Consider the following 24,335-nt stretch of genomic DNA (forward strand, 5'->3'; position numbering starts at 1 on the left):
ACATTTCCTGAGCCTTTTTGAGCCCCACTATTCTAATTACTCAGAATGTAGAACACACACAGAGACTGATCTTTAAACAAAGGGATCTTTCCTCAAGACTCCTCAGTTTGTTCCCTGGATTCACCTGTATTAGGGCTTTGATTTTATAGAATCAAAGTAATCTACCCCTCCTACTCATGTGGTGCAAGTTTCCTTTCCTGAGAGGTTACACTGTTGTGCCTTTTCTGTGTGACATGGTAATGATAGAGTTAAGTCATCTTGGTCCTTGGCTTCTGTTTTTGCAGGTCTGCCTGTCATCCTTGTGTTCTCTTATTCTGTTGTTGAGAGCACAAGTGACCTAAGTGAGATAGGAAGTCATGTCTTAGTTTGTGAAAAGGGTTGTTTTTAAGCAGCTTAAAGATGATGTTTATGTTTAGGATGTCCTTTCATTTTCTTTTCTAAGTTTAAGACTTAAGTATCATTGGTGTTAGGGGAGAAAGATGAGATAGCTTTCCAGTCTCTCTGTTATTCCTTATGTCACTCTACAACTGTTTCTGGGGTTTCTGGTTTTTGAATTGAGTACTAAGAGTCCAAGAATCCTAGAACCCCACCATAGAAGAAGAGGAGAAAGACTGATAGATTAAAAGTTGAAAAAAACTGATGGATAGAATAATGCCCATCCAGTTTCTCTTACCGCTCCTAATGGGAAGATGTCCCTTTAAATTTTTTGTCTTTGTTAATAGAAGCACAGTGGTTTTTACTTGGAGAAACCTTTGCTAAAATGGCAGTTTTAAATGCAAGAAAAGAAAAGGTAATATGGAACCTAGGTGCAGATGAAATAAATATGCCTGTGTGCATATTTATAAATATGCATTTTTTTCCCTTTTTTTCTTCTTAAAATGGCAAGAGGGATATCTGGGGAACAGGATATACTCTGCAAGCAGCTCTTCACCATGGTGGAATTTGGGGATTCCTTTTAATGAATGCAAAAGACATGCCTCTTTCATTGTTTGTATAGCTCTGATTTCATTTTAAACTTAACTGGCACTTATTAGAGTAGTAGCATGTATTTTGTAAGATGTCACTGTTAACATAGCATTTTACAAAGTTTGCTTGAAGTGAGTTGTAAAGGGTAGTATCAGTAAAAATCGTTTTAGCTTTGTGTTTTTCATTTTTTGTTTTCCTGTGCCCCACCTAACTAACCTTGGGAAGACTTGATATGGCTAAGATCTCCGTCATAATTTAGAAAGGAACATGCTCGATCCTTGCCTCTTCTCTGTCTAATGAGTTCATGTAAAAAATGTATCAAAAGAAATTCTCATAGCGGAATCCTCACATTTCAAACGGGAGTATATTTATTATAAGAACTGCTGATTCATTAGGAATGCTTCCTAATTCGAACAGCAACAGCTGCTTCTGGTTAGAATAAACTCCATCTCTTTTGTGTCCTCTCTCTCCAAGGAGATGTTAAATTTTGTTTAAGATTTTTCTTCTGCTTTAGCTTTTTTCTCCTGTTTTTCTACTTTTCCTCAGTTATGGCACTTTATCCTTCTTAGTGTTCACAACCCGCTATACTCGCCCCCCACCTTTAGAAACGACTTTCGTTAAGATTATGAATGCTAATAAAACTCTTCTGATAATGTGTTTTGTTTGCATTCACAGTGGCAATGGAGTGTATTGTGCAGCAGTAAAGAAAAAAGTCGAGACACGTTGTAGTCATAGAATTCTAAGTGTAATAATTTAAAGTACTGGGAGCATTTCAGAAACTGCCATTGTCCATTAAATGAAACCACTGTATAAATGTATCATAGCATGCTGTTCTAATCACCTTTCTCCAAATACCAGCTTTTGAAAGAAACATGGCTGTATTTTTTATACAAAATCTGAAATCATGTAATTGAATGGCTTGGCAGAATAGGTAAATGAATGTAGCAACATGCATTCAAATATGTCCCTTTGGTTTGTAATGAGCTGATTGAAGTTCGCAGTTGTAAGACTTGCCATTTTATTTCCTGATTTTATATTCTGGACCCAGACAAAGGTGCCAGTTTTTCTGTATTAACAGTAAAAGGAAGAAGAAGAAAATTGTTCATAAAAATCAAGAGGCCCTTTTTGGGGATCACGATTGGATCCTGAGCTCCCGTAGCCTTTGTTCAACCATCCTCTGTAAATAAAGGTTCTTCTAATGTGACCATTTCTACTTAATTTTAGAATTAAGCCCCATTAAGATTCAAAGAAATTTAAAGATGGAGCTGGTCATCTGCCCCATGAGTGTGTGTGTGCAAGCTCATGTGAGAGATAATTGGTGACTGTGCACACTTTTCTCAATGCAGTTATCTCAGTAATTACCCTTGTTGATTTATGTGTCTGGTTCCCCCTCTGGACACTGAGCTTCTTAAAACTAGAAACTGCATCTTATTCACCGGTTAGCCCAGGATGCAGCAAAGGGCCTCACAGTCAATACATGTTTGATGTCTAAATGAGCCATAGAATACTAAAGCCAGATGGTTGTCAAAACAGATATCAAAATGTGCAGGAGACAGAAAGAGCCTCAAATTTGGAGCTAAATGGACATTTCACATCCTGGTTAGTAAGAGACTATGGGAATTTCCTGTAGAATCCAACTGAAATTTTGATGTTTCAGGACAATTCTAGATATTGAAAACAACAGCTACTCTACATTCTCTCACACAAGAGAAGCCATGTTCTTTTGCACCCTAGTTGGTAGGAAATATAGCGGAAAAAGAAAGGCAAGAGTAATACTGAGGGATTGCTAATCCATTCACTGGACAACATTCTGGGTTTGTTGAGATACCCTTTGGATTCTGAAAAATGCATGGCTCTGAGTAAGTCTCTTCCACTCTCTGAATTTCCCTTTCTTCTGCTATAAAATGAAAAGGTTGAACAGTTTAGAGTAACTGGCTGCTCTCACACTGCCTTTGACTCATCTGGTTGGGCAGGTGACAGGGAACTTGGGTTCTGCTTTTTCTGGTCTTGGAGCATACCCTTGGCACTACCCATAGTGTTATGGTCGGATCTCTGGGCTGGCCTCATAGCTAGAAGAAAGCAAGGCAATACAGAGGTAGGATATCCTGCAACCCCAGTGTAGACAGATGGTTTCTTTCATTCACATGTAAGATGTATCTTAGGTAATTTATTGGCATTAAATAACACCTGTTCTGTTCAGTCACTAAATCACATCTGATTCTTAGCAACCCCACACACTGCAGCATGCCAGGCTTCCCTGTCCTTCACTATCTCCCTGAGTTTGCTCTAAGTATCTGTTGAGTTGGTAATGCTACCTAACCATCTCATCCTCTGCCAACCCTTCTTTTGCCTTCAGTCTTTCCCAGCATCAGGGTCTTTTCTATGAGTTGGCTCTTCACATCAGGTGGCCAAAGTATTGGAGCTTCAGCTTTAGCATCAGTCCTTCCAATGAATATTAAGGGTTGATTTCCTTTAGGATTGATTGATATGATCTCCTTGCAGTCCAAGGGAATCTCAAGAGTCCTCCTCTCCAGCACCACAGTTCAAAAGCACTAGTTCTTAAACACTCAGCCTTCCTTATGGTCCAACTCTCACATCCATTCATGACTACTGGAAAAACCACAGCTTTGACTATAGGGACCTTTGGCGGCAGAGTGGTGTCTCTGCTTTTTAATACTCTTGTCTAGTTTGGTCATAGCTTTCCTTCCAAGGAGCAAGCATCTTTTAATTTCATGGCTGCAGTCACCGTCCACAGTGATTTTGGAGCCCAACAAAATAAAGTCTGTCACTGTTTCCACCTTTTCCCCATCTATTTGCCATGAAGTGATTGGACCAGATGCCATGATCTTAGCTTTTTTGAATGTTGAGTTTTAAGCCAACTTTTTCACTCTCCTCTTTCACTTTCATCAAGAGTCTCTTAAGTTCCTCTTCAGTTTCTGCCATTAGATTGGTATCATCTGCATATCCAAGGTTATTGATATTTCTCCTGGCAATCTTCATTCCAGCTTGTGATTCATCCAGCCTGGCATTTCACATGAGGTACTCTGCATATAAGGTAGATTAGCAAGGTAACAGTATACAGCATTGTCATACTGCTTTCCCAATTTTGAACCAGCCTCTGTTCCGTGTCCGGTTCTAATTGTTGCTTCTTGACCTGCGTACAGCTTTCTCAAGAGACAGGTAAGGTGGCCTAGTATTCCCATCTCTTGAATAATTTTCCACAGTTTGTTGTGATCCACATAAAGCCTTTAGCATAATCAATGAAGCAGAAGTAGATGTTTTTCTGGAATTCCCTTGCATTTCCTGTGATCCAGCAGATGCTGGCAATTTGATCTCTGGTTCCTCTGCCTTTTCTAAACCCAGCTTATACATCTTGAAGTTCTCACTTCACGTACTACTGAAACCTAGCTTGAAGGATTTTGAGCATAACCTTGCTAGCATGTGAAATGAGTGCAGTCATTAGTAGCTTGAACATTCTTTGACATTGCCCGTCTCTGGAATTGTAATGAAAACTGACCTTTTCCAATCTTGTGGCCATTGCTGAGTTTTCCAGATTTGCTGCATGTTGAGTGTAGCACTTTAACAGCATCATCTTTTAGGATTTGAAATAGCTCAGCTGGAATTCTATCACCTCCACTAGTTTTTTTCGTAGTAATACTTCCTAATACCCCCTTGACTTCACACTGCAGGATGTCTGGCTGTAGGTGAGTGACCACGCCATCATGATTTATCCAGGTCATTAACACTTTTCTTGTATAGTACTTCTGTGTAATCTTGGCTCTTCTTCTTAATCTCTTCTGCTTCTGTTAGTTCCTTGCTGTTTCTATCCTTTATCATGCCCATCCTTGCACAAAATGTTCCCTTGATATCTCCAATATTCTTGAAGAGATTTCTAGTCTTTTTCATTCTGTTGTTTTCCTCTATTTCTTTGCATTGTTCACTTAAAAAAGACTTTCTTATCTCTGCTTGCTGTTCTCTCAAACTCTGCATTATATAACATAACAAGGAAGTTTGCAAATGATATACTGTTTTAATGCATTAGGTGAACTCAAGGTATTCCTGTAACATTTCCTCACTTGGGGTAGAGCAACAGCTAATGCCTTGGCGTTGTGAGACATCGGAATGACTGTGGGAATATGTCACTACTAAAACTTGTTTTAATCTAAGTGTGGAAATGGCAAATTCATCTAGGAAGAATAAAGAAAAGGCTAAAATATACGGTGTGGCTTAAAAGTCTTAATAAAAGACTTTTATGACTAGATTATGAGAGTGGCTACATACTATGTTATTTCATTTGACATTTCTGAAAAAGGCAAAATTATAGGAATTGGAAACTTATCAGGTGCTGGGAGTGGGGGAACTGTTGACTACGAAAGCACAGCGCAAGTAAATTGAGTGATATGGGGTGGAAGTGTTCTTTGTCTTAACTGTCTGTGGCTGTTACAGTACAGTGTATGTTTGTCAAAACTCACTGAACTATGCACCCAAGTAAAATAATTTTAATTGAGGTTAAAAAGAAGTAAATTTTGAATGACAGAGGTTGAGATGGTTGGATGGCATCATCGACTCAATGGACATGAGTTTGAGTAAGCTCCGGGAGTTGGTGATGGACAGAGAGGCCTGGCGTGCTGCAGTCCATGGAGTCGCAAAGAGTCAGACAAAACTGAGCAACTGAACTGAACTGAATGGTGGGAAGAACAGGTGGTAGAGAGGTGATCTCAGTATAGTGTGGTAGACACCCTACAAGGGATGAGGGGGATTAATTGGGGTGGTGGTGGTGCTTGTTCAGTTGCTAAGTCCCATCCGACTCTTTGCAACCCCATGGACTGCAGCACACCAGTCTCCTCTCTCCTCCACTAGCTACCAGAGTTTGCTCAAATACATGTCCATTGAGTCAGTGATACTACAGGGGAGTGTTCTGGGGTCCTGGAAATGTTGTACATACTGATTGTGGTGGTGGTTACACAAATGTATATAGTTATCAAAACTCTTCTTCATGTATACATAGAATGGTTGGGCTTTATTATGTGTAAATTATAATTTGAAATTGATTTATAAAAAAGAAAAAGGACCGTAAGTTCTGGAACCAGAAGACCTTACGTCAAATCTTGACTGCAGCTTTATTAGCTTGGTGATCTTGAGCAAGTCACTGAACACCTTTGAGCCTCCGTTTCTCTTTCTGTTAGTTATAGCTGACAATACCCATGTCATGTCACTCTGGCAAGGAGTAGAGAGGGGGAGTAGAGATAATGCCCTTGAACTGCTTGGTCCCTGCCTGACATAGCTTAGGGACTAGATATTTTCATTCCCATCTTGTGAATGGCTCAGTATGGAGAATGGATCTTTGAATTAACTGAAGCTGCTATATTTTAAAATAGAAGTTAAGTTCAAACATTTGTGAAAGGTAAAAATGTTAACATCCATATGTCTGTTTAATGATAGCTTGTAGAGTCTTATTACTGTTGCTATCTTTTATATCATTATAACATAAATCTTCTAGGCTTAAGTCTTATTTAATTAGTCAAGAACAATATGTAATATTCCTTCAGTCAGGAAAGCCTAGGTAATTATTTGCAGTGTTATCTTGTAAAGCATCATTAACTGAGGAATCATTGAAACAAAACTAATGACACATTTATGATTCCTATCTTTTTTGTTTTCATTCAGTCTTTGAAATGAAATCTTTTATCTTGTATCAAGTGGATAAATATTTTTTCCCTCTTTTGAGGGGAAGTATAGTGTATTTATTTACTTTTATTGAAGTATAGTATAATATAATTTATGAGTATACAATATAGTGATTCAGAATTTTAAGTTTATACTCTGTTTATAGTTACATTCCCCATGTTGTGTAATATGTCCTCATAGTTTATTTTATACCTAATAGTTTGTGCCCCTTAATACCCTCTTTATTGCCTTCCCTTTCCTCTTCCCACTGGCATGTTTACTGTTCTGTGTATCTATGAATCTGTTTCTTTTCTATTGTGTTTACTAGTTTTTTTTGTTTTAGATTTTATATAAGTGATAGCATACAGTATTTGTCTTGCTGTGTCTGACTTATTTCACTTTAGCATAATGCCCTCCAATTCCATCCATGTTGCTGCAAATGGCAAAATTACATTCTTTTTCACTGCTGATATAGTATTTCAAGTTGATAAGTATTAAGATTTCTATTGACTCTAGTTCCCTCTTTTATGACAGATGTTAAAAGTAATTGTAAAAAATACAGACATGCTTGTGTTGCAGGAAGGGGGACCCCTTCCAAGGCCCACAAGTGGGCTCTTGTCTAGCACTTGGAAAAGAATTGTGCAGGGAGACACACATGCTGACAGAGCAAGAGATGTCATTGGAAAGGCACCTGGGCAGAGAGCCGTAGGGTAAGGGAGCCCAGGAGAACTGCTCTGCCACGTGACTCTCAGTCTTGGGTTTCGTGGTGATGGGACTAGTTTCTGGGTTGTCTTTGTCCAATCATTCTGACTCACAGTCCTTCCTAGGGGTGCATTCATTGCTCAGCCAAGATGGATGACAATGAGAAGGATTCTGGGAGATGGTCGGACACGTGCTGTCTCCTTTTGACCTTTCTCAAACTCTTCTGGTTGGTGGTGGCTTATTAGTTCTGTGTTCTTTACTAGGATCTCCTGTCGTAAAACAACTCATGCAAATAGTTACCATGGTGCCTGGCCAGGGTGAGCGGTTTCAGTCAGTGTGCTTCCCCCAACACTTGTGGTGCTCAGCATTTTAAAGGCATTTGAAATAATCCAAAATGTGTCTTAAAACCACTCCTTCTCCTGAAAGAGCAGGTAACCATCTCCTATCTAATAATCACAATAGAAGCCACCTGTTTTTGAGTGCCTGGTGTGGTCTGTGGACTCTGATGGGCACTCTGTATTATTTGCATTAGAAGGTTATAATTAAATTTGTACTAAGTTGCTTAATTCATTCTATACGATGACCTTGTTAGGTAAATAGGAAGTATTGTCCTTTGGCAGACGAAAGTGGGCTTGGAGAGACAAAGTTACAGCTCAGGGGGAGCCCTCTAATAGGTGAGGTAAACAGCCCTGTTGTTCTGGGCTGTCCTCCTCTCCTAAGACTCACACAGTAGATGTTTATTCTGTAGGAGGTTCACTCTTCAGACCAGCCTTTGCCTAATAGAAACTCAGTTCTTAGTTCTTTTCCTGGAGCCAAATCTTTTTAATTGCATTCAGTAATTTCTTTAAGTGATTAAAAGAGCATTGACATAAGCCTTCACTATTAGAACCTTCTTTTTAGAGGGCTGCCAGCTACCTGGGTCTTAGAATCTTTGAGTTTATCTGCTTCCAGACTTCCCCTTTCAGTTCAGTGTCCACTCTGTCTTTAAAGTGCACTTCTAAAAAAACAAAACTGATCAAATCCCTCTTAAAACTCTTCTTTGCTTTCAGGAAAAGAGGAAAACTCCCTAGTCTTGCACATAAAACTCCTCACAAGCTGGTCTTTTTGGATTTCTTTATTCTCATTTTCTTCTACTGCCAAGAATCCCATCTGCACCCCCCAACCCAACCTCCCAACTGACTCCCCCCAAAAATCACAGAGAGAAACAACTTGCCCTTATCTTTAAGTGGAAACCAACCTCCTCAAGTCATTTGTAGTCCGTTGTCTCTATGCCTCCGGTGTATTTTGTCCTTCCCGTTGGAAGTACACTTTTCTTTAATCTCACTTCTCTTCTTTATTTAGCTAATACCCAAGCCTGGTTGAGATGCTCTTCCTCAGCATTTCCATAGGTCTCAGCGCCTCACAGTGCATCGAGATTAAGCGTTTACATGTCTGTCTTACCCTGAGAGATCTAGATTCCTTGAGGACAGACAGTGCTGTGTCTTGCTCGTGTATTTATCTTGGCTGTCTAGCACAGGCTGGCATGCATTGATGCTTACTAAATGTTTATATGAACCATCCAGCCTTGAGGATTTGGCCTCAAAATCTAACAGGGGAAAAAAAGATTCTGACCCTTTTTTCTTTCCCCTCTCAACTTAACATGGCCTTGCATAACTGAGTGTCTCCTTTCTGAGACCCATCAAGCTTTATGGAGGCTGATTGCTCCCACAGTAAGGAAGGTCACTGAAAACCCTATTAACCCACCATTCTTCCCTGAAACTGAGATCCATAATAAGCATGGTGCAGTGGAAAGAGCATGAGACTGGTGTGACCAGTTTGTAAAAGAGGTTTCATCCAGAGACCCTCTTTGGGAACTGGGTGGTCACAGTTAATCAAGCACACTTAAGGAAACAAGAGGATAGGCTTTAGATTCTGCTTTCCCCAACCAATCCACCTCCCTACAATCAAACAAAATGAGTTGGAAGTTGGTAGGCAGGGAGGAATCACACATGTGGCTTTTAAAATATTTTTAAAGTAAATAAAAGTAATACATATTTATTGTAGAAAGCTTGGGAAATACAGGAAAACACACAAAATGAAAAATCTTTTGTACATATTATAGAGCCTGCTTTTATATTTAAATACATTGTTAATGTTTTTCTATGTTGAATTATTTTTCTATAGTCTGATTTTAATGAAAAAATAATATTCCAAGGGGGGAGGGGCAGTATAGGGGTAGGAGGTTAAGTGCTGCATACTATTATGTGTAAAATAAACTGCAAGGATATATTTGTACAACATAGGGGATCTAGCCAACACTTCATCATAACTATAGATGGAGCATAACCTCAAAAAAATGTGAATCACTATATCGTACACCTGGAACTTATATTGTACTTTAATTATACATCAATAAAAAACAAGTAAAAGTAAAAAATAAAATTTTATGCTTATAAGTTTGTGACTCTAAAATAATGTTTTTCTAGTAGCATCAAACTTTAAAACAAAATAAATCTTACACTCAAACGTTTTAAAAGGTATTCCATTATTTTGATAGTCCATAATTTGTGAATTACTGTACATTAGCCTGGTTCCAAGTATTTATAATTATGAATAAGATAAAGTACTTAAAACACACAAAAAAAGCCTTTATCAGATTTTTGAGGTACTGCATGCTCAGTAGATAAGTCATAGAAAATGCAGAGAAGGATAATGAATGAAACAAAGTTATCTGTAATCCCACTACCTAGAGATAACCATTAATTTTTTATCTTCTAGTCTTTCTATGAGTATATGTGATTGCATATGATATATAGTTTGTGAATATTACTCCTTTTCAATCTAAAGTTGACCCTTGAAAGCATGGAGTTAGAGGTGCAGCCCCCATCACAAGTTGAAGATCCACATACTGCTATCCCTGCCTCAAACGCAGAAGAGTCCATAAATGACTCCCCTAAGGGCAGGAAGCTGAAACAGCTTGGATAGAAGCAAGATTCAGGCCATAGTTCTTTTGATTCCACATATTGTGATCAGTAATCGAACACAAACTTTTCCCCACAGTTACTTAAAGATCTGTAAAATGAAAATACAGGTATTGCATTTATCAAAAAAAATTCATGTATAAATGGGCCTGCACAATTGAATCAACTGTCTATTATTTCATGGGCATTTTCCTACAGTATTTCTAAAACTATTCTAAACCCTAATTTTCTATTGCCTGGATATATCATAATTTATTTAACCATTCTTTTAGCACATATTTAGATGTGTGTACATATGTTTCACTATTATAGACATAGAGAACTTCCATTTAAAATAAAGCACCAAAAATGGTTACATAATTTAATGCTGGTGGAAATAAAGTAAAAATAATTCATGGATACATTTTCTAACCTTCATATTCTGCTTTTAACAGTTATTCACTGAACGACAATTTTCCTGCTCTCTTTCATACTATATGAGTTTTAGAATTTATGTCAAAGAAACCTGTTTCTGCCAGGATTGCTGGCTGAGCTCCCTGTCTCTAAAGATTAGTATTTAGGGTTTCTTTTGAGGGAGACACACAACTGGTGGTGCTGCTGGGGACTGATGACTTATGACTTGTTTAACCAGATACTTGACCTTCCTCTAAGTTATCACAGTTTAAGAGAGTTTAATGACTCCAGCTTTAAGCTTTTGTAGCATTACGGATTCCTTCCCCTGGATTATAATAAAGCAATAAGCCATAAGCACAAAAATTGTTTTAAAAATAAGTAGGATATTTTGTCAGGGAAACAACAGAGAGTGACTAATGGCATTTTATATTTCAACTCTGATCACTTTGTAGTGGATGCCTACCTTCTCAGGTTGCTCAGGATTGGGTTCCTCCATCCTGTTGAAGGACTCTGCTGAGGAAACTGCCTGCTCCAGGCTCTGGCTATGTTCTATGAATATAGTGCAGAGAAAACATATACCTTAGCTCCTTGCAGGGTGACTTAGCCATTACTTCCCACATTTTCCAAACTTTGTTATGTTGCCTCTGTCAGATCATTCCTAATTCCATAGTGGTTTCACACACAAATTTAAATCAATGACTTGCTTTAGTGGAAGCTATGCCTTAGTCAACTCTTAATCCAGTGCATGGCTTATATTAGGTCATGAAGGAAGGAAGGAAGGAAGGGATGAAGAGACGAATGAATAAATGAGAGCTAGCCATAAAACAAATGAGCGTAAATTGGTATTCCAGAATAAATGATTGTCTCTGCTATTACTATTTTGATCTGTTTGGTGCATGATGAATGGCACACCAGTATAGGTACTTGGAACAAGATGGGTCTTTCAGTTGGACAGATTATATCCTGTTCAGCAGGGTAGCTGTGCCTCTGTGTGTACAAGAAATTTGCTTCTCTCATGCTAGCCTAGGTCTGCAAAAAAATAAAAAATAAAAAAATGATGAGCTAGCCGTAGAGATTTTCTTTGGAGTAGGAGACTCTGATGGGCAGGACAGATGCATCTGGCAGAACAAAGTGAGGAGAAGAGCTGTTTGGCTTATACAAATTCTGTTTTACCTTCACTTAAAACCTCAGTCTCATTTCCAAAAACATTTTGGGAGAAACCTCTTGGTAAGAGAGTTGCTCAGTCACAAAAGGTAACTTGAGAGCAGTTTCCTGTCTGCCTTTTTGGCCAGCTCTCTAGTTGCAAGATCCTGCCTTGTACCCAAAGGAGGCTTTGAACATCAGCTGTCTTGAACAATCTCTAGTCTTATCACTTATTTTAATGCTCCTTGCACAGGTCACTCTTGGATGTGGTGCTCTGGGCAATCTCACCCCAGAATGCTTCCCTTCCTTTATTTAACCTCTGACCTGTGAAAACAAGAGTTAATCAAGAGTTCTGAGGTAGCTAAGAGGAAGGGGAAGTGTTTGGTTACAAATTAAATATGAACAAGTCATAAGTCATAAATCCCCAATAGTGCTACCAGTTGTGTGTCTCAAGTTGCATATGGTACAGGGTGTTTGGGTTATAAATTCAAGTTCAGGGCTCTCTGATTGCTTGGGGGTAGGTGGTTGGTTAGTTTTCTTTTGGTCTGAAACTCTCTGCCTTCTAAAACATTATGTTTGTTGGACCAGCTACATCTATATCCTACTTTCTCTCTGTGTGCCTGTCTCCCTTCCTTCCTTTACCTGCCTGCCTGCTTGTGTTGATTGGTTTGCTGTCCTGTGAATTGAGACAGAATTCTTTCCTGAAAGAAGTTAAGCATATGGGGAAAGTTGCCAAGAAAAGACACTGAAGCATAGAGCATAAATGGTTTTAAGAGACAGTCAGACACTTTTATAGAGAGATTTGCGACTGAATGATACAACATTCAAGCAGAGATCTGGGGTGGAAATGAACTTAAATTTAAGTGCTATTTGTGGAAAACTGATGCCCTGTCTAATCTAGCATTTCCTTAATTGTCACCATAAGCATACATTTAAAGCTTTATGCTTTAAATTTTTAAAAAGGCAACAGTCTAAGAATCTATGACACAGGCCATTGTTTCTCAAGATAATTTCTTAAAAAACACACCTTAAAGGTTTTGACACAAAGGCATTGGTTTTTGACACGAAGCACTGGAAGCTTAAAATATATCTTTTGTCATGCTTGATTAAAACATTTTAAATTGAGCTATTTATATTTGTGTTTCTGAATGTAACATGTACACTAATTCCTAAAGCAGTAAAGAGCTGACACATGACTAGTGTCCCTGGAGCTGGCAAAGTAAGAAAACATGCTGAATTGTTGGGAGGCAGCCAGAGTTGGATTGCTCAGAATGCTTCGAGCCGAGGGGCCTTTGGAGGCAAGCTTTCATTTTATCAGGGTATTACAGTAAGAACTGCATGGTAAGGATTTTAAATCCTAATCTCAGGATTGACTATTGCACTTGATCAGGTTGTACAAATAATATTGTGTTGTATGGAGTAGAATAGAAATCATGTTGGACTAGTTTTATGTCTGAGCTGTGCTTTTAGTAGCTGTACTGTCCTGGGTAAATCACTTTGCTTCCCTGAGACTCGGTTTTCTCCTCTGTGAAATGGAATGATAATTTATCTCATAGAGTTGTAAAGAATATGTCAAAGCACCTAACACTTGATAAATTTCCCCCTTTCCTCATTAGCTTCTTCTTCCAAGCTCTAAAATGTAAATAATATCAAATGTTGTCTCGGTGGGATAATTAATTTTGTTGTTTACTACTGAAAGTAGGACAAGACTTCTTGTGTAGCCATTTCTTCCTTTTGTTGTGTGTGTGTGTGTGTTTTTTGTTCCTCCCCCAAACAGGGACAATGTATTTCTCCTTTAAGCTATGAAAGCTTCTGTAAGGTGGGCCATGGTTAGACCCTCACTAACCCATTACATTATATTACAGTAGTAATTTAAACCATAAAATAAGATGCTCTGAATGGGAAAAAAAACTTGCAGGTGTGTGAATACAGGAGTGGGCTGCATCATAAACTCTCTTAGGAAAATGATGAAAGGCCTCTGTGCTCACCCTCTCTGGGCTCAATGGAAAATATCTGAGAATTACAGTGAATTGTCAGTGCAGGTGTCATTACTCTACAGATCTTCTGTTACCAACACTTCACCGGTGATAACAGAAAAGTGCCTCCTTGCTTTCCTCCTGAGCAATCTCCCTCAATCATAGTAATGCTGTCATAGAAAAGAAGACGACAGATCTGCTCTCTAAAAGCAACAATTATTGAATACCCATCAAGAGAGAAAAGAGTCTTTTTTCCAAAATCAAATCCAAGTGTATGTTTGGGTAGCTTCATGTAAGCACAGATGTTTTATGGCAGCTTTTTTTTTTTTTTAATGCAAATTAATATTTCTGCTCATTCAGTACATACATTTTCCTGCATAGATATAATAGATATCACAATGGGATGTTAATTATGGACATAAATCAGAGATTCTGGAGCTTAACTGGAAACCATAATAAATTTACAATTTGAGATTAGCAACTGTGAGCAAAGTAGAATGCTCAGATTGAGTGAGACTATCTCTGATCTCTCAAAGGGGATTGAGTTTGTTTGTTTATTTTTTCTTATTTAGGTTATTCCAACTTTTGATCTTAATGGCAAAAGAGTATGATTTCATCAGGGAAAAACATTGTTCAGTCTATTTCAGGCTCGGTGGTGGATGGGTATGTTTTCCCCTCACAATCACCATGTAAGGTAGATATCCCCATTTCACATGCTGGGGAGGAGAAACGGTCCAGGCCACAGCTAGTGACAGAATAGGTGGATCTCCTGGCTTAGCAATCTGTGTAAAATTGATCAGTAAACTGTCTTTTTCCATGGGAAAACTTTCTAGAACGCCAGTGTGTCTGCTTCCTTCATGAGATAGTGAGCTCCCCGAATGCTGGGCCCTGGGTCTTATTACTCATGCACCTTGCAGAGTGCCAGCCATACATCGGATGGCTCTTAAGATATACAGAGGTATGTGTGGTTTCGTGGATGACTGACCACAACATTTGAAAAGTGAACGATCTGGAAATGTGTGATGTTTGAACTGTAAATGTCACCTCCATTTTAAATTCCAGAAAATGTTCAGTGAAGCTTATGTGGTTGGCTCAGGAGGATGTGGATGTTTTTCTCATAGGGAGGAACATGTGTGCACCTTGGTGCTAAAGCTGCAGTCTGAGAACTGTGTGTGTGAAAACCGCACACATGGGTGGTTTTTGTTGGGTTTAAAGATGGGAATCCTTGTCTACTGAGTGTAATGAGGGAGAAGATAGGTCTTACAGAAGGCAGTGTGGTTGAAGTCTAGAGTCTTCCCACTTTCTGCCTCCAGTTGGGACAGTAAGGGGAGGGCATGAGAGGTGTAGGAATGGGAGGGAGGAAAACTCATGTTAGAGCTTTTCTCTTCAGTAAGGTTCAATGGAAGAGTATCTTTTGAAGAGCAGGAGAAATGGATTAGAGATGGAGCAAGTTTAGAGCAAACTCGGAGAAACTTGGGGCCTGATACACTAACAAATCAGAGGATACCTGGGCAGTTTTAGAGGTTCACCTGTGCTTGAAAAATTAGGTTATCAAACTGCAATAATCAGTTTAGTTTGTGACATTTTCCCATAATACTTGAAGTAAAAAAAAAGTGGATAGTGAGATTTACTTATGTTGAAGGACAAGGAGTAAGAAATCTTAAGTTTGTGGGTACTTCTTGATCTGCTTGGAATATGTGCTTACTCAATTTTAATTATTTGTCACAGACTTCAGCAGTCCACTGATAGCAATAGTTTTTGTTTCTGGAGCATTTTTCTAAACAAAATCCCACCTCCTAAATTTGAAGCCCCACTTTCCAATAAGAGTTGGTTAACTGTTACTCTCTGGCTCTAGTGGTAATGGCCTTAGTAGAAACTATAGGGATGAATTACATCTGTCAAGGGAAGTTCTGACCTAGTGGATGTTTAACACACGCCAAGCACATATTGGAGATTAAACACTAAACAGTCTTGATGTTTGTTCTCATGGAGTTGACACTATCAAGAACTAAGGTGAGTCTTCATGTAGGATAAGCCCAGGAGGGCCTCATACTCTGGGACTAAAATGCACCTATTTCAGTGGAACCAAAACTTTATAGTAAAAATGAAGGGAGATTTATTTTAAAATTTTATCTAGAAAAAAAAAGAAATAAACTTTGAAAATAAATTCATTTGGACAAAATCTAGCTTTTATCCTAACAACACATTAAATCTTAGAATAATGAGTCAAGTGGGCTTTTTGGGGAGGTTTTTTTATTTTTCAGACATAATAATACATCATATTTGACTTTCATAGCATAATCATAAAAGGAGTCATTTTTCTAAAAGTATTTGAAGATGTCATCAGTTTTCCCAAAGCCTCACTTAACCCTTTGATGCTGAATTCATTTTCTTTTGATGTGACTTTTGTGCCACCATCCTTGTTTTTCTTGATTTTTCTCTCGTCCCTTTTTTCCTGGTCTAATGCTGCCAGGTCTTCATTTGTTAGTCACTTTGCCTTGACTCCGAGCAGGTGTCCTGCATCTTAACAAGGGCTTCATGAAATTCTGCATTGTTTGCAGAAGTTGTAGTTTTATTTGCATTTTCTTGTAGATGTTGGACCGTCCAGGACACTGATAGTGGGATAGATAGAGATGCTAGTCAGACTTGAAGGGCTGAGTGGGGACTTACTGGTTTAAGTGGTCATATCATTTGTGAGTATTTTCCTCTTAATAACAGCTTGTACTTTGCTGTCCGCTCTGGTGGCTGCGGGGCATGAGGTGTACAGAGTCCTGGAGGAGGCTCTGAAGCAGACACTAAGAATGTTAGGCAGAGAGGGACAGGAAGAGTATTCCAGGCCCCAGGTTGGATGTCTCTTGTATACATCAGTTACATTCGTTAGATGGTATATAAACCTTTTTATAGAAGAGGAAACTGAGTCTTTGAGAGATCACTTCCCTGAGGTGTCACAGTTACTACTGAGGTTCATACAGAGTCGACTTGAGTCTCTGTTTTCGCATGTGCTCTGCTGCTCTGCTGCTTTCAATTTTGAGGGTGGGTGTGGTTAATATGAAAGCTTTAAAAACTGAATGCCAAATAGCCTTAGCCAAGGGATGTTTTGTCATCCACTGAATCCTCGGTGACAAAAATCTGCTGATGGGAAATAAGAAAAGAAGGGATACCTCCCTTAGAGTACCCATGATGGAGTTTTAAGAGCTTCTCAGGCAAGTGGAAATCACCAAGAAAAACTGAAAGACCGTATTGCATGTCAGTCTTCTTAGCCTTAAACTCATCATTCTAAACACAAGGAGCTGCACATCTGCCACAAGCCCCTCAAGGAGGTACTATTTCATTTTATCTCCTAATGTAATGGTGCCTGAGTGTTTAAATATTAAACCTTTTATTATAAAATAGTTTTCATTTTTTTGTTCAAACTAGAGCCAGAGCTCTATTTATGTTGATCTTTTTGTTGATCTTTTTCAAATTATGTGTATTACCAGATTGTATTATCTAAGGCTTTCTCTTTAGGGTAGCAAAGTGGACTGGCTCTGGTAGGGCTTAGATGATCCACTGGGCTGTGCTGAGTGGGAAATAAGCACTTTCTGCCTGGCTCTAAGTACTCATCTTCAAAATGTTTCTTCTCTTTAACTGGCCCTATGGATCCCCACCGATTACAGAATAAAAGAGAGTCCCATGGGTTTGCCATGAGAGCCCCTCCAGAGCCTGACCCTTCTGCACACTGCCTCATCTTTCAGCCTGCACACCCTACTCTCTGGCTATTCCAGCTGCATACAGTTCTCAAGTCCGGCCCAGGTTTGTGCTGGCAAGCCATTGCTCGTGCGTTTTTCCTGTGCTCTTTATCTCCACCCCTTCCAACCTTCTTCCCATACACTAAGAACAGCCTCTTTCAAGACTTAGCTGAAGCCCAACCTTTTCTGTGTGATGCATATTGACTCCTACCAACAAATGCAACTAGCTATTCTCTCCATTGTGTGCCCTCCCCGATAACCATGGTTTAAATTTTTTACTTTCTCAACTCATGTCATTATTCTGTATACTCTACTTGGTCTACTTATGGGGTCACAAAGAGTCAGAAATGACTGAGAGACTTTTTGTTGTTGTTGTTGTTTTAATGTTCCCTTGTAATTTAATAATTGGATCCAAAAGCCTAGGCTAAATAAAGCACTTGGGAAAGAGATACAGCACCCCCACCTAAACTATTACTTCTTGTTGTTATTATCTCTTTTTCCCACCAAGGACCATGGTCTTCTTGAATGCAGGGACTCTTTGGGATTTTTGGCCCCAGCCTTGAACTGAGCCCAACACATGGTGATGCTCTGCATTGCAAACTTGAGCAGTTGCGTGAAGGGAGCAAGTTGAGCAAGCCCTGTGATGTTTGGAAGTCCGTTAGCTATCCAGGGAGGAGCAGCACAGTGGAGTGTTTGTTTCCCATCTCTGGACTGGGAAGTGTGTTTACTTCGTGCTGACAGACGAGCGCAAAATGGGGCCGAGGGTCTCCATATCCTCACCTGCACCCTTGCCGGCAGCTCGAAGCTGTTGTGTCGGCACTAATGAAGCAGTACAGGAAGCACCACTGGATAGAGTTCAGCTGTGAACCCTGGCCTCCCAACAGGGGAAAGAGGGGTCCTTTGAAGAAGAAGACAGCTGGGTTTTGGTTTCAAGACCTTAACACTGCCATCACTAGATACTCATCTGTCAGTGCACAGGGGACAACATGTGGGGAACAGTTGTGTCCGGTCAGGCTGAAGAGAGGGAGAGATGGCTGATTTCCAGGGTAACTGCAAAACCTCCCATGGCTGAGGGTTCTGTTTAGTGCAGCCAAAAAGAATCGATTTGGTGGGGTCGAGGCTGAGTGTGAGATCCTGGGCACAGTCGGCCGTGGGCCAGGCGACGGTAGCACGTCACCCTCCTGCATCCTCACAAACTGTGTTGGTCAGTTGAACCTAGTGATCAGAACTGCTTCCTGTGCACCACAGTCCTAAATTATCAGAGAAGTCCTAAATTATCAGACAGAAGGGACTGTCCCAAGTCCCTTCAAGTCTTTCTAAAATGACTGCGACTTTGCTGTCATTTACTTGAAACCGTGGTATCCTTACAAGAAAATATTTTCTCTTCTCGCTTCCCCCCGACCCCTTCCCGCTGGATTTAACTAGTGGTATTTTTTTCTTTCAGGGAAAAAAAAAAAAGATATTTGTAATCCTTGGTTGAGTTTGTTTACTGAGTGTCCTCTAATCTGGGCAGGAGTTTTTTTCTGAGGGGATTTATTGTTCATTCTGTAATGGCTTTTAACTCAGCAGAGGTTTATTTAACAGAATAGGAAGAGGGAAACTTATCTCCTCCCTAATCCCTCTTGACTGTTTACGTTACTCTGCCAAAGTAAATGCTGTGTGAAGTGGCAGCAGTCATTTGCTCTATAATAATCAACATGCAGTTGCCAGAGCTGATTGAAGCATATTAACATAAGTGATAATACTGTCAGAGAAGTGAAAAGTTAAGTTGCTTATCGGTATATTTTGATAAGCTACTTAAATTTTACAGTAGCATGTGCTGGCTTCAGACAGACATTAATGACAGAGAGCTGTGCGCTTTATCTGTCCTCTCTATTCGCTCTCACTTCATTTATTACCCTCAGCAGTACAGCTGGTAATCTGTCCGGGGCGCTGATTTCCTTCTGCCTGGTGGGATGGAGTCAGTCCTCCACGCTATTGGTGATGGACACTATGAGCGCAGCAGGGCAGATGTGAGCGTGACGGCAAGCGCTTGATAGGATACTCTTCCCACGTGACTGTTGGATGTCATTTTGGAAAAGTTGCCTATGCAGAACAAAGCCATTGATGTTTTAAGTGAAAAAAACTTCTTGGGAATAGGAATTTGTTTCAGCAATAATTCTGTAGCATTAATACACCTCTGCTGTTTTTGTTTGTTCCATCAACACTGAGCACTGAGGGTCTGCCAGGCTCTGTGCTTGGCCCTGGGAAGACATAGTAAAGAAGGATGTGAATCCTTCCTTATTGTCATGTTTAATCTGTTGGGAAGACAGATACGCCATTGGAGTGCCACATGGTGTGTGGATTGTTATAACGATAGTTTGCATGTGACAGGGGAGTACAGAAAAAAGGGGAATTCGGGCTTGAGAGTCGGGGACAGGGCAGCAGTGGGGAACTATTAGGAGGATGAGCAGAAGTCAGCTAGAGTAGATCATGAAGGTCAGAGGGAGAACAGTGCCAAGTGTATGCAGCGCAGACTTGGGCAGGCTTGAGAACGCCTGGACGTTCCTCAGAATACGACTGCAATGAGAGGAGTGTGTTTATGGGGGTGCAACGTGGGGACAACTGGAAGGATGGTCAAGGACCTGACCGAAGAGCCTTGAATGCTGTCCTCAGAAGTCCTGCAGTGATGGGGCACCACTGCAGGAATTTAATCCAATGGGCCACTTATACTCACATTTTAGATCACTCTGTGAGCCACACAGAGGATGGACTAAGGTCAGGACCAGGCTCTCGTCAGAATTAAGGGACATGATGGTCAGGTCCTGCTGGAGGGCAGTGGGGGCAGAGAGTCAGAGCTCTTGCTGTAATAAGTACAGAGAAGGCTGTATTATAATGGAAAGTTTGATGAATGGTTTCAGGCTCTTGGGGCCTTTGGGACACTTGCACATGGCAACGGTGAAAGTGCTGTGTATGTGTCTCTATGTGAGTGTATGTGTGGCTATGTGTATCCAATCATGAGAAACTTGAAGCTTTCCTGGAAGGGGCGGGTGTGGTAGGAGGAGCCCGGGGGGCTCTTCAGAGATGGTTCCTGATTGCAGAGTCTGCTTTGAATTTCTTCTTTATGAACCTGTTCTAGCTCTGAGGCATGGGAATAATTTATAATGGACATTCAATCCTCTGCCTTACACAGGCAACTTTTTTAAATCTCAGAAATAATTAGCATTTTACCAGTCTGCTTTTCTAGCACAGCCTACAACAGGAAGGCTCTTCAGGATATAAAGAGAAACTGAAATGTACTGTCTTGAATTAGCTCCTGATTAAAGTTTTTGACCTGTGTACTAATAGTTCGTGTGTTTCCTCTTCTTCCCTCAGCTATCTCCCCTGGTTTGAAGTATTTTATAAGCTACTTAACATCTTGGCAGATTACACGACAAAAGGACAGGTATTTACCTTCTATTTTACTCTGTTTAATAAGTAAACTTTAACTTTTATGATTATAAAAATAATACTGCTGTGTTTTTCATTAAAATGTTTACTGAAAAAGTAACACATTCCCATTATAGAAAGTTTGGGAAATTCAGAAAGCAGTAAGAAGGAAAAGAAAGTCACTTCTAATATGTCTCCCTACCTTTCCCCCAACCTCAAATAAATATTGCTAGCATTTTGGGATGTTTTCTTCCTTTACTTTTTGAATTAAATACATAATAAATAGGCCATTAGCATTCAGAGTTAATATTCACCATCTCATATTCCCAAACAGCTCTGAAAGTTCATGATATGTATTAAGTAATAATTTTGCTGAGGCACAAATTTGAATTGTTAGGGTTTGTCAATAAAACTCTTAACTGACAAGTGACCTAACCCAGTGTCCCAATCCCATTTCAGTAGGGCTTTCTTGAGTTTTACAGTAATTTTTTTAAGGGTCTGAAAATCACTTTAAAAGTTCAGCTGTACCTCACTATACTTTTGGAAGAAGTGACACGCTGAAGTATCTTCCATGGGTGTCAAGAGACAACTGGAACTGTATTTAGGCTTTTGAAACCGACAGTTTTAGGTACCACAATAATGGAAACATTTATTCCATGATAATATAAACATTGTAAATCTTTTCCATGGCTGCATATCATGTATCATGTACCTTGGTTTACTGAGACATTTCTCTGTTATTAGGAATTTTCATTATTTGGGATTTTTTTTTCACTATTATAAGTATAGCCATTAACATCTTTGACCATAAAACATTTTCTTCATTTTGGAGTGTTTCCTTAAAAAGAAGATCTCAGATGGGCCATTTGAAGCTTAGTAGACATAAACGTTTTAAAGCATTTGCCAAGCTTCTTTCCAGAAGAATCGTACTCCTGTATTTTGCCAGTAAAGGGTAAAAGATACCGTTTACTGGCAAAGTACAGGAGTGCCTGGGTTACCACACTCGCATCACTAGCTTTTGATGACTTCATTGTGTCCTTGACAAGTGAACAGTTCTCATTGTTTTAATTTCATTTCTTTGATTATTAGTTAGTTGAATATTTGTCTATATATCTAGCTTCTTATAGTTTCCTTTCTTGTAAATAGTCTAAGAGTTTTAATTAAAGAGATACATTATTGTTAAATGTTAGAGTTTTCCCCATCATATTGTCTACAGAACATTAGTTCTAAAAAATGCTCCATTCAAAAAGAGTACCATAGGTAAGTAATACTGGGGTCAGGGAAAGGGGAAGCTGTGCCTCATTTTTGTTTCCTTAAAATTCTTGTAACATAGACTCTGAAAACTCCTACAGTGGAGAAATCTATGTTACCCAGAAATTTACAACTTATTTGGCCCCATACCTTTTAATTCCTTGACAGATATTAACAACATTCTGAGATACCAGTGTTTCCTGGAACACACTTTGGGAAATGCTATTTTTTGAAGAAAAGGTAGAAATTGTGTGAATAATGGATAAATCTTTAAGTTAGATTTACTCATTGGCAAGTGTATTCCAGAGGCCACAGTAAATGGAAGAAATAACTAATAGAAATAGCTCCCTAGATCACTGTACTCATTCTGAAAGAATGCTTTAGGTATCAGGGAATTCCGTCATAAAAGAAGTGGTTTACTCTTTGATGAATGAGTTGAGGCCATCTTGGATCTGTTCATTGATTTCCAATTCATGGTTCACTTTTGTCAAACATTTGTTGTTGTTTTTTCATTTAGAACTGAAAGATGTCTTTAGTAAATAGAATTGTATAACATGTAGGCTTTTAACAGTCTTACAATTGGAACTTAACTCACATTTTTTCCCTACCATATATAAGCTCCGGTCATTAAAAAAAAAAAAAAAAAAAAACAATTTACTAGACTTTTAAAAACATGTCTTGGGATACAGGAAATATTAGGTGGGTACAAACTATGCATAGCGGAGATAGGATTATTACTCTGTAAAACTGGTGTAGCAATCCTCTGGGCCTTTGCCCCAGTTAAGGGCCCTGCCTCTTGGAATGTTGGAAACTGAGATCAGTGATCTGTTCTAGTGGAGTCTGTTTCCCTTATATGAAAGACTCTGTTTATTGAATTTCTTCTGGTTAAAGAAATTATAACACAGAAGATAGATAGTCTGCTTGCAACTGGCTTGATTATTTGTGGGTTATCAGATTAGAACAGGTGGAAAGAGCTTTCATTTAAAAAAAAACAACAACAACAACAACTCTTCCCCAAGTCCAGAAGTCATTGAGAAAGTTGTACAGGGTAGGTAGGCTTCAATTAAGGGCATGGGGAGTGACCATGATGGCTCAGCATGGAGGACAGAGTCTAAGCTACATCATGAGGGTGTCTGTTTGAGTCACTGACATACAGTGATTATCAGGCCCTGAATAAGGCAATGATGACATCCCTGCAGAAGCGATGGCAGAGGGTAAGGAGGGCGTCTGATCCAGAGAGAGAGTGAGCAGTCTGTTTGAGGGTGTTGGAGGCTAAGCAATGAGGCAGTTATTTATGTGGGACAGGGGTGACAGTGGCTTGGCTTTATTTGGGCACCAGATGTCAGAACTTCTGTGGGACCTAGAGGAGGCACATGGGAAAGAGGACAGCAGCAATGGCCCAGCACTGGGGTGATGGACCCTGGGGTAAGGAGGGCATTTGTGTTGGTGGGAGATCCAGGGGAGGGGGGCAGATACTGCTGGCCTAGCACTGGATGTCAGTATTTGAGCAAAGTAAGAAGGCTATCTAGATGGAGAGGGAGGTAGGGACAGTGATAAAAAGATTGCTTACATACAAGCAAGTCAATATATTAAGGAAATAAAGGCAACATTTTTCACTTTGCCTAGAATATAGTTAAAATATATAAAGAGAAGAAACTAGAATTATTCCTGTGTTGGATTGAAATTAGAGTTATTGGTGTGAACCCATGGCTTTCAGTATATGTGATAGATAAAGAAAATGGAGATGTAACTATGTACTGTGGGTTGTGTGTGTGTGAGAGATATTCCTTGGCCCTATCCACTGAAAGGGTCTGGGGTCCACAGTACACAAGTAGCAGTGAGCACCCCCAATTTTCCACTATATACGAGTAGCAATGAGCACACCCAAGTATCCACTACACACAAGTAGCAGTGAGCATACACCCAAGTACTGAAATCTTGGCTCCTAAATCCATTTTCTAGTCAAAGCTGTGGTTTCTTCAGTAGTCATTATGGATGTGAGAGTTACACCATAAAGAAAGCTGAGTGCTGAAGAATTGATGCTTTTGAACTGTAGTGTTGGAGAAGACTCTTGAGAGTCCCTTGGACTGCAAGGAGATCCAACCAGTTCATCCTAAAGGAGATCAGTCCTGGGTGCTCAC

At 39.6% G+C, this 24,335-nt stretch overlaps 1 protein-coding gene across 6 annotated transcripts in view; it reads left to right on the forward strand.

The window, feature by feature from the left end:
- Positions 1-24,335, forward strand: part of DENND1A (DENN domain containing 1A) — a 523,573-nt gene that overhangs the window by 227,458 nt on the left and 271,780 nt on the right. For all 6 annotated transcript variants that reach the window (XM_061154694.1, XM_061154689.1, XM_061154693.1 and 3 more), the window contains one exon: positions 20,890-20,959. In XM_061154694.1, the coding sequence (XP_061010677.1) occupies positions 20,890-20,959 (70 nt within the window). The remainder of the gene's footprint in view (positions 1-20,889; positions 20,960-24,335) is intronic.

The sequence above is a fragment of the Dama dama genome, chromosome 11, assembly GCF_033118175.1.
Source record: "Dama dama isolate Ldn47 chromosome 11, ASM3311817v1, whole genome shotgun sequence".
Classification (NCBI taxonomy): domain Eukaryota; kingdom Metazoa; phylum Chordata; class Mammalia; order Artiodactyla; family Cervidae; genus Dama; species Dama dama.